The sequence below is a fragment of the Lolium perenne genome, chromosome 2 (genome assembly GCF_019359855.2).
Source record: "Lolium perenne isolate Kyuss_39 chromosome 2, Kyuss_2.0, whole genome shotgun sequence".
NCBI lineage: Eukaryota > Viridiplantae > Streptophyta > Magnoliopsida > Poales > Poaceae > Lolium > Lolium perenne.
In genome coordinates, this window is record NC_067245.2 from 159,948,510 (window position 1) to 159,958,273 (window position 9,764).

The 9,764-nt window shown below is 43.1% G+C and overlaps 1 protein-coding gene across 1 annotated transcript; it reads right to left on the minus strand.

Annotated features, from left to right (window-relative positions):
* Positions 1-448: 448 nt before the first annotated feature.
* On the minus strand, positions 449-9,259 carry LOC139835644 (uncharacterized). The gene is made up of 4 exons (XM_071825503.1): positions 9,147-9,259; positions 2,145-2,409; positions 1,465-1,564; positions 449-801 (listed from the first exon to the last, which is right to left on the minus strand). The coding sequence occupies exons 1-4, from the start codon at positions 9,257-9,259 to the stop codon at positions 449-451; spliced, it is 831 nt and encodes a 276-aa protein (XP_071681604.1).
* Between the last annotated feature and the right edge of the window lie 505 nt (positions 9,260-9,764).

The window sequence follows — 9,764 nt, forward strand, 5'->3', positions numbered from 1 at the left end:
TAAGGTGGTTTCTAATCAAACCTGGCCAACGGGCCGGCCCACGGCATGGCACGGCCCAATAAGAAGTTACCGTGCCTGGCACGGCACGGCCCACCAGGGCACGCTAAGATAACGGGCCGTGCCGTGCCGGCACGTGGGCTTGCCAGGCAGGCCCGGGCACGGCCCCTTAGCTTAACGTGCCGGCCCACGGCCCGTTAGCACTGTTGGGCCATTTTGGCACGTTGTGCGTGTTTTAGCCCAAATTGCTTCAGAAAATGCGAAAAAATACATAAAAATAAGAAATGAGACAAGTATTTTGGGATAAATTTGAGCTTTATTATATGTTATGCTGCCTCATTAAAACCCTCCATCCCTGAGAGGGAAAGAGTACAGCAAGCTCTACAAGTTACAGAAAAATAAGAAAATTACATAAATAATAAAAAAATTACATAAAAAAGAAAAAGAAAAACTATTCTTCTTCGTCGTCAATGCCAACGTGTTCAAACGCGGCAACCAGTTCTTCGTTACATGTGGTGTGTTGGGCTCTCCGTTTGGCTAGTTCCCCATCTTTCACAGTCATTAGCGTTCTTACCATATCCGGGGTTAGACTGGTTCTTCTCTCGTCAAGTATTCTTCCAGCTAGACTGAAAGCAGACTCCGATGATACTGTTGAGACAGGTACTGATAGCACATCTTTAGCTAATATGGAAAGCACGGGGTATGTAATCTTGTGCGCATTCCACCACTGCAATATGTTGAAGTCTTCAGAGTCCCCATGTGGCACTATGTCGCAGTTGAGGTACTTCGCTAACTCACCGCTACCTAAAACCACGGGTGTTGAAGTTGTCGAAGCAGAGGCCGAAGAGGAGGGACCAAATATAACGTTCCACACTTTCGTAGTCTTTGTTCTTGATGGTGCTACTGGAGGCCGTTGCACCCGAACGGTGTTGTACTTTAATTCATACTTGTGAAAAACTTCCGAAAGCTTGTCACGGACATTAGTGAAATAATCGGAATAATCTATACCAACAGTCTGACCTAAGACGTCTAGAGCACCACGCAAGCCATCTAATTTAGCCATGGGATCCAAAATAAATGCAAATGCATACAAGATAGGAATTTCGCTCCAATATTTTAAATATTTCATTTTCATTTTGGAGATGGCCTCACTTAAAATAGGATCATCTTCCCATGATTTTAGGTGTCTGGCAATACTTACAATATGATGCACCATTAATGGAGATGTGGGATAGTAAACCCCAGACAATTGAATAGTTGAATTATAAAACAACTCCAAAAATTCATGAAGTACCGAAATAATGTGCCAAGTTTCATCAGTTAGAAGTGGTTGTCCATTATCGGTTCTATATTTCTGATTAACAAATGAAGAGAATTGATCTTTGTCACCGAGCAATGAATTAATCATCAGATAAGTAGAGTTCCATCTAATTTTCATGTCTAAACTGAACTTGTGATGAGGTTTACCCCAAGCTGTGCAATATGTCTGATATTCACTAAGCCGACCATTGGAAGAATTCATAAAGGAAATTGCTATGCGCAGTTTCTTAAGATGTGGCTTCAAGTTCTTCAAAACAGTTTTAGCAATAAGATTAATTATATGGCAAGCACAACGTTGATGTAGTAAAAAAGATGTAGCATATGTGCCAAACACATGACCAAGAGTATTCATTGCACTAGTGTTTGATGAAGCATTATCCAAAGTTACTGCAAAAATCTTGTTCGTGAGACCAAAATTTTCTACCACTTTAATTATAGCTTCAGCAATGTTGTCACCAGTATGTTTAACATCAATTAATTCGAATCCTATGATTCTTTTTAGTATTTCCCAGTCTTCATTAACATAATGAGCAACAACGCTAATGTAGTCTTGCTTAGCCCTACCACTCCAGATATCATGTTAAAGACACTGAAAAACTGCAGGTAGTGAAGTCATCTTTCATTTGCTTAAGACTCTCTTTGCACATTTTTTTCAAGTCCCTAGATGTTGTTTGTCTAGAAACAGCAGTGAAAGTAGGAGTATGGAACTTTTTTATATATTCGACAAAGGCGGGAGAGCTACCGAAACCAAGCGGTAAATCATTTGAAGCAATTAGTTTACCAAGACCAATTCTTTGTTGCTCTTGATTATAGACGAAATTACGTACCTCATTGTCGGAGTTGAATCCAATCCGCGTTTGGATCAACGCGGCTTGCTCATCCTTAGCCTGGTGCGAGGCAATGTGCCTCGCCATGTGGCCAGTTCCTCCTTTGCCCCCCGTGGACATTGCCTTCCCGCAGCCTGGCCACTTGCACCTAGATTGGAGCTTCATCACACCGTCCTCCTCAAACTCTTCTTCTTCGAAATGATCCCACACCGGAGAGGTTTTTTTACGCCTCTTGGTACCGGTGGTGGTGGTGGAAGTGCTTTGGCTCGTGGAAGAGTGTTGGGAAGAATGTGTATACGGCAGATATTGAGAAGGATCAAATGGTGGTTGCGTAAAGGGGATGTTGGGGTCTGATACGTCTCCGATGTATCGATAATTTCTTATGTTCCATGCCACATTATTGATGTTATCTACATGTTTTATGCACACTTTATGTCATATTCGTGCATTTTCTGGAACTAACCTATTAACAAGATGCCGAAGTGCCAGTTGCTGTTTTCTGCTGTTTTTGGTTTCAGAAATCCTAGTAAGGAAATATTCTCGGAATTGGACGAAATCAAAGCCCAGGGGCCTATTTTCTCACGAAGCTTCCAGAAGTCCGAAGGAGAGACGAAGAGGGGCCACGGAGGGGCCACACTATAGGGCGGCGCGGCCCCCCCCTTGGCCGCGCCGGCCTGTAGTGTGGGGCCCCCGTGCCGCCTCTTGACCTGCCCTTCCACCTATAAAAAGTCTCCGTGACGAAACCCCCAGTACCGAGAACCACGATACGGAAAACCTTCCAGAGACGCCGCCGCCGCCGATCCCATCTCGGGGGATCCAGGAGATCGCCTCCGGCACCCTGCCGGAGAGGGGAATCATCTCCCGGAGGACTCTACGCCGCCATGGTCGCCTCCGGTGTGATGTGTGAGTAGTCTACCCCTGGACTATGGGTCCATAGCAGTAGCTAGATGGTTGTCTTCTCCCCATTGTGCTATCATTGTCGGATCTTGTGAGCTGCCTAACATGATCAAGATCATCTATCTGTAATTCTATATGTTGCGTTTGTTGGGATCCGATGAATAGAGAATACTTGTTATGTTGATTATCAAAGTTATGCTTATGTGTTGTTTATGATCTTGCATGCTCTCCATTACTAGTAGATGCTCTAGCCAAGTAGATGCTTGTAACTCCAAGAGGGAGTACTTATGCTCGATAGTGGGTTCATGCCTGCATTGACACAGGACGGTGTGAGAAAGTTCTAAGGTTGTGTTGTGCTGTTGCCACTAGGGATAAAACATTAGTGCTATGTTCAAGGATGTAGTCACTAGTTACATTACGCACCATACTTAATGCAATTGTCTGTTGCTTTGCAACTTAATACTGGAGGGGGTTCGGATGATAACCTGAAGGTGGACTTTTTAGGCATAGATGCAGTTGGATGACGGTCTATGTACTTTGTCGTAATGCCCAATTAAATCTCACTATGCTCATCATGATATGTATGTGCATGGTCATACTCTCTTTATTTGTCAATTGCCCAACTGTAATTTGTTCACCCAACATGCTGTTCGTCTTATGGGAGAGACACCTCTAGTGAACTGTGGACCCCGGTCCAATTCTCTTTACTGAAATACAATCTACTGCAATACTTGTTCTACTGTTTTCTGCAAACAATCATCTTCCACACAATACGGTTAACTCTTTGTTACAGCAAGCCGGTGAGATTGACAACCTCACTGTTTCGTTGGGGCAAAGTACTTTGGTTGTGTTGTGCAGGTTCCACGTTGGCGCCGGAATCCCTGGTGTTGCGCCGCACTACATCCCGCCGCCATCAACCTTCAACGTGCTTCTTGGCTCCTCCTGGTTCGATAAACCTTGGTTTCTTTCTGAGGGAAAACTTGCTGCTGTGCGCATCATACCTTCCTCTTGGGGTTGCCCAACGAACGTGTGAAATACACGCCATCAAGCACTTTTTCTGGCGCCGTTGCCGGGGAGATCAAGACACGCTGCAAGGGGAGTCTCCACTTCTCAATCTCTTTACTTTGTTTTTGTCTTGCTTAGTTTTATTTACTACTTTGTTTGCTGCACTAAATCAAAATACAAAAAAATTAGTTGCTAGTTTTACTTTATTTGCTATCTTGTTTGCTATATCAAAAACACAAAAAAATTAGTTTACTTGCATTTACTTTATTCATCATGTTTCCTTTTAATTTTACCACAAAAAACATACCGGTAGGACGTGGGTCTATAGTTGGGAGAAATAATATAGAAGAATTTTTCAATCATGTTAGTACTATTGAAAATTTTGAAGATAGACACTTGGTAGACCTTGCGCCTACTTATGAAATTGCTGCTGCGCATTTAGTTCGCCTGTTGGAAACTAAATTTGTTAATCTTAATCCTATAATCCAACACATGTTTTTCACACTTGGTGATATGGAAGAGGGGGAAAAGAAAGATTTTGTATTAGAAACCCTTCTTAGAGAATTTGGTGGTCTAGCAAGAGAAGCTAGAAAGGTGTTTGCTAAATTTAATATGCTTGGTTCTCCTACTAATTTTGTTAGTCTCCTTGAAAAGATGGATATGGATAGAACAAGATACACTAATAATATTGATGATGGAGGGGAGATCAAAGCACCAATACCATGTAAGCTCCTAGCTATGAATGATGCATTAGAAAATAACTATGCTTGGCTAGTTCCTGAAAATTTGTTTGATGAGAGTAGCACGCCTAAGACTAATGAAAAGGGAGATGCTAAAACTTATGTATCTAATATACTATGCCTGGTTGAGAAAAGCCCACACCCCGCTGTAGAAGTACCACCCTTCGATAATACTTGATACACACTTTCTGCGCCTAGCTGAAAGGCGTTAAAGAAAAGCGCTTATGGGAGACAACCCATGTTTTTACCTACAGTACTTTGTTTTTATTTTGTGTCTTGGAAGTTGTTTACTACTGTAGCAACCTCTCCTTATCTTAGTTTTGTGTTTTGTTGTGCCAAGTTAAGCTGTTGATAGAAAAGTAAGTACTAGATTTGGATTACTGCACAGTTCCAGATTTCTTTGCTGTCACGAATCTGGGTCCACCTCCCTGTAGGTAGCTCAGAAAATTAAGCCAATTTACGTGCATGATCCACAGATATGTACGCAACTTTCATTCAATTTGAGAATTTTCATTTGAGCAAGTCTGGTGCCATTTTAAAATTCGTCAATACGAACTGTTCTGTTTTGACAGATTCTGCCTTTTATTTCGCATTGCCTCTTTTGCTATGTTGGATGAATTTCTTTGATCCACTAATGTCCAGTAGCATTATGCAATGTCCAGAAGTGTTAAGAATGATTGTGTCACCTCTGAATATGTCAATTTATATTGTGCACTAACCCTCTAATGAGTTGTTTCGAGTTTGGTGTGGAGGAAGTTTTCAAGGATCAAGAGAGGAGTATGATGCAACATGATCAAGGAGAGTGAAAGCTCTAAGCTTGGGGATGCACCCGGTGGTTCACCCCTGCATATATCAAGAAGACTCAAGCGTCTAAGCTTGGGGATGCCCAAGGCATCCCCTTCTTCATCGACAACATTATCAGGTTCCTCCCTGAAACTATATTTTTATTCCATCACATCTTATGTGCTTTTTCTTGGAGCGTCGGTTTGTTTTTGTTTTTTGTTTTGTTTGAATAAAATGGATCCTAGCATTCACTTTATGGGAGAGAGACACGCTCCGCTGTAGCATATGGACAAGTATGTCCTTGGTTTCTACTCATAGTATTCATGGCGAAGTTTCTCCTTCGTTAAATTGTTATATGGTTGGAATTGGAAAATGATACATGTAGTAATTGCTATAAATGTCTTGGGTGATGTGATACTTGGCAATTGTTGTGCTCATGATTAAGCTCTTGCATCATATGCTTTGCATCCATTAATGAAGAAATACATAGAGCATGCTAAAATTTGGTTTGCATATTTGGTTTCTCTAAGGTCTAGATAATTTCTAGTTTTGAGTTTGAACAACAAGGAAGACGGTGTAGAGTCTTATAATGTTTTCAATATGTCTTTTATGTGAGTTTTGCTGCACCGGTTCATCCTTGTGTTTGTTTCAAATAAGCCTTGCTAGCCTAAACCTTGTATCGAGAGGGAATACTTCTCATGCATCCAAAATACTTGAGCCAACCACTATGCCATTTGTGTCCACCATACCTACCTATACTACATGGTATTTTCCCGCCATTCCAAAGTAAATTGCTTGAGTGCTACCTTTAAAATTCCATCATTCACCTTTGCAATATATAGCTCATGGGACAAATAGCTTAAAAAACTATTGTGGTATTGAATATGTAATTATGCACTTTATCTCTTATTAAGTTGCTTGTTGTGCGATAACCATGTTCACTGGGGACGCCATCAACTATTCATTGTTGAATTTCATGTGAGTTGCTATGCATGTTCGTCTTGTCTGAAGCAAGAGAGATCTACCACCATATGGTTAAGCATGCATATGTTAGAGAAGAACATCGGGCCGCTAACTAAAGCCATGCTCCATGGTGGAAGTTTCAGTTTTGGACAACAATCCTCAAATCTCAAATGAGAAAATTATTAATTGTTGGTATATGCTTATGCATAAAAGAGGAGTCCATTATCTGTTGTCTATGTTGTCCCGGTATGGATGTCTAAGTTGAAGAATAATCAATAGCGAGAAATCCAATGCGAGCTTTCTCCTTAGACCTTTGTACAGGCGGCATAGAGGTACCCCTTTGTGACACTTGGTAAAAACAATGCATTGTGATGACCCGGTAGTCCAAGCTAATTAGGACAAGGTGTGGGCACTATTAGTACGCTATGCATGAGGCTTGCAACTTATAAGATATAATTTACATGATGCATATGCTTTATTACTACCGTTGACAAAATTGTTTCATGTTTTCAAAATCAAAGCTCTAGCACAAATATAGCAATCGATGCTTTTCCTCTATGGAGGACCATTCTTTTACTTTCAATGTTGAGTCAGTTCACCTATTTCTCTCCACCTCAAGAAGCAAACACTTGTGTGAACTGTGCATTGATTCTTACATACTTGCTTATTGCACTTATTATATTACTCTATGTTGACAATATCCATGAGATATACATGTTACAAGTTGAAAGCAACCGCTGAAACTTAATCTTCTTTTGTGTTGCTTCAATGCCTTTACTTTGAATTATTGCTTTATGAGTTAACTCTTATGCAAGACTTATTGATGCTTGTCTTGAAGTGCTATTCATGAAAAGTCTTTGCTTTATGATTCACTTGTTTACTCATGTCATATACATTGTTTTGATCGCTGCATTCACTACATATGCTTTACAAATAGTATGATCAAGATTATGATGGCATGTCACTCCAGAAATTATCTGTGTTATCGTTTTACCTGCTCGGGACGAGCAGAACTAAGCTTGGGGATGCTGATACGTCTCCGACGTATCGATAATTTCTTATGTTCCATGCCACATTATTGATGTTATCTACATGTTTTATGCACACTTTATGTCATATTCGTGCATTTTCTGGAACTAACCTATTAACAAGATGCCGAAGTGCCGATTCTTTGTTTCTGCTGTTTTTGGTTTCAGAAATCCTAGTAAGGAAATATTCTTGGAATTGGACGAAATCAAAGCCCAGGGGCCTATTTTCTCACGAAGCTTCCAGAAGTCCGAAGGAGAGACGAAGAGGGGCCACGGAGGGGCCACACTATAGGGCGGAGCGGCCCCCCCTTGGCCGCGCCGGCCTGTAGTGTGCGGCCCCCGTGCCGCCTCTTGACCTGCCCTTCCGCCTATAAAAAGTCTCTGTGACGAAACCCCCAGTACCGAGAACCACGATACGGAAAACCTTCCAGAGACGCCGCCGCCGCCGATCCCATCTCGGGGGATCGAGGAGATCGCCTCCGGCACCCTGCCGGAGAGGGGAATCATCTCCCGGAGGACTCTACGCCGCCATGGTCGCCTCCGGTGTGATGTGTGAGTAGTCTACCCCTGGACTATGGGTCCATAGCAGTAGCTAGATGGTTGTCTTCTCCCCATTGTGCTATCATTGTCGGATCTTGTGAGCTGCCTAACATGATCAAGATCATCTATCTGTAATTCTATATGTTGCGTTTGTTGGGATCCGATGAATAGAGAATACTTGTTATGTTGATTATCAAAGTTATGCTTATGTGTTGTTTATGATCTTGCATGCTCTCCGTTACTAGTAGATGCTCTGGCCAAGTAGATGCTTGTAACTCCAAGAGGGAGTACTTATGCTCGATAGTGGGTTCATGCCTGCATTGACACCTGGGACAGTGACAGAAAGTTCTAAGGTTATGTTGTGCTGTTGCCACTAGGGATAAAACATTAGTGCTATGTTCAAGGATGTAGTCACTAGTTACATTACGCACCATACTTAATGCAATTGTCTGTTGCTTTGCAACTTAATACTGGAGGGGGTTCGGATGATAACCTGAAGGTGGACTTTTTAGGCATAGATGCAGTTGGATGACGGTCTATGTACTTTGTCGTAATGCCCAATTAAATCTCACTATGCTCATCATGATATGTATGTGCATGGTCATGCTCTCTTTATTTGTCAATTGCCCAACTGTAATTTGTTCACCCAACATGCTGTTCGTCTTATGGGAGAGACACCTCTAGTGAACTGTGGACCCCGGTCCAATTCTCTTTACTGAAATACAATCTACTGCAATACTTGTTCTACTGTTTTCTGCAAACAATCATCTTCCACACAATACGGTTAACTCTTTGTTACAGCAAGCCGGTGAGATTGACAACCTCACTGTTTCGTTGGGGCAAAGTACTTTGGTTGTGTTGTGCAGGTTCCACGTTGGCGCCGGAATCCCTGGTGTTGCGCCGCACTACATCCCGCCGCCATCAACCTTCAACGTGCTTCTTGGCTCCTCCTGGTTCGATAAACCTTGGTTTCTTTCTGAGGGAAAACTTGCTGCTGTGCGCATCATACCTTCCTCTTGGGGTTGCCCAACGAACGTGTGAAATACACGCCATCAGGGTCGACGAGAGGAGGGCCGTAGGGATTATACTGGGTGGGATCAAGACCGAAGTCAGACATGCCGAACATATGCGAGTTTGGGGTTGGAGGACGATCAGCCATGTTTGAGTGTGGAATATGAGAGGGGTCAGCTGGTCTTTATTAGCAAAAATTTGGCCAAATTCGGACCAAAATAGCCCTTCCAACGGGCAGAAATTCGAAAAAAAACGTCCCAAACGGCTAGTCCACGTCGTCATGGGCTCCAACGGTCCAATTTACAGCCTCAACGGTCGAATTTCGGCCCGAAAACGAGCTCTCCACGTTACTGGGCCGCGTGCCATGCCGTGCTATGCGGGCCGCGTGCCGTGCCTGGCCCGGCCCACCTCTTACCGTGCCGTGCCGTGCTGGCACGCGGGCTCGGGGAGGCGGCCTGAGCACGGCCCAAAACGGGTCACGGCCCGGGCACGGCCCGTTAAGCCACGTGCTGGGCTCGCCTGTCACGGGCCGAAGCACGTCTCTGGCGTGCCGGCACGCTATGAGCACGGCACGGTGGCCAGGTTTGTTTCTAATAAGGGGGAGATGATATTTGGGGAAGTGCTGTTTGAAAACAGATTCTGGACTGATACCA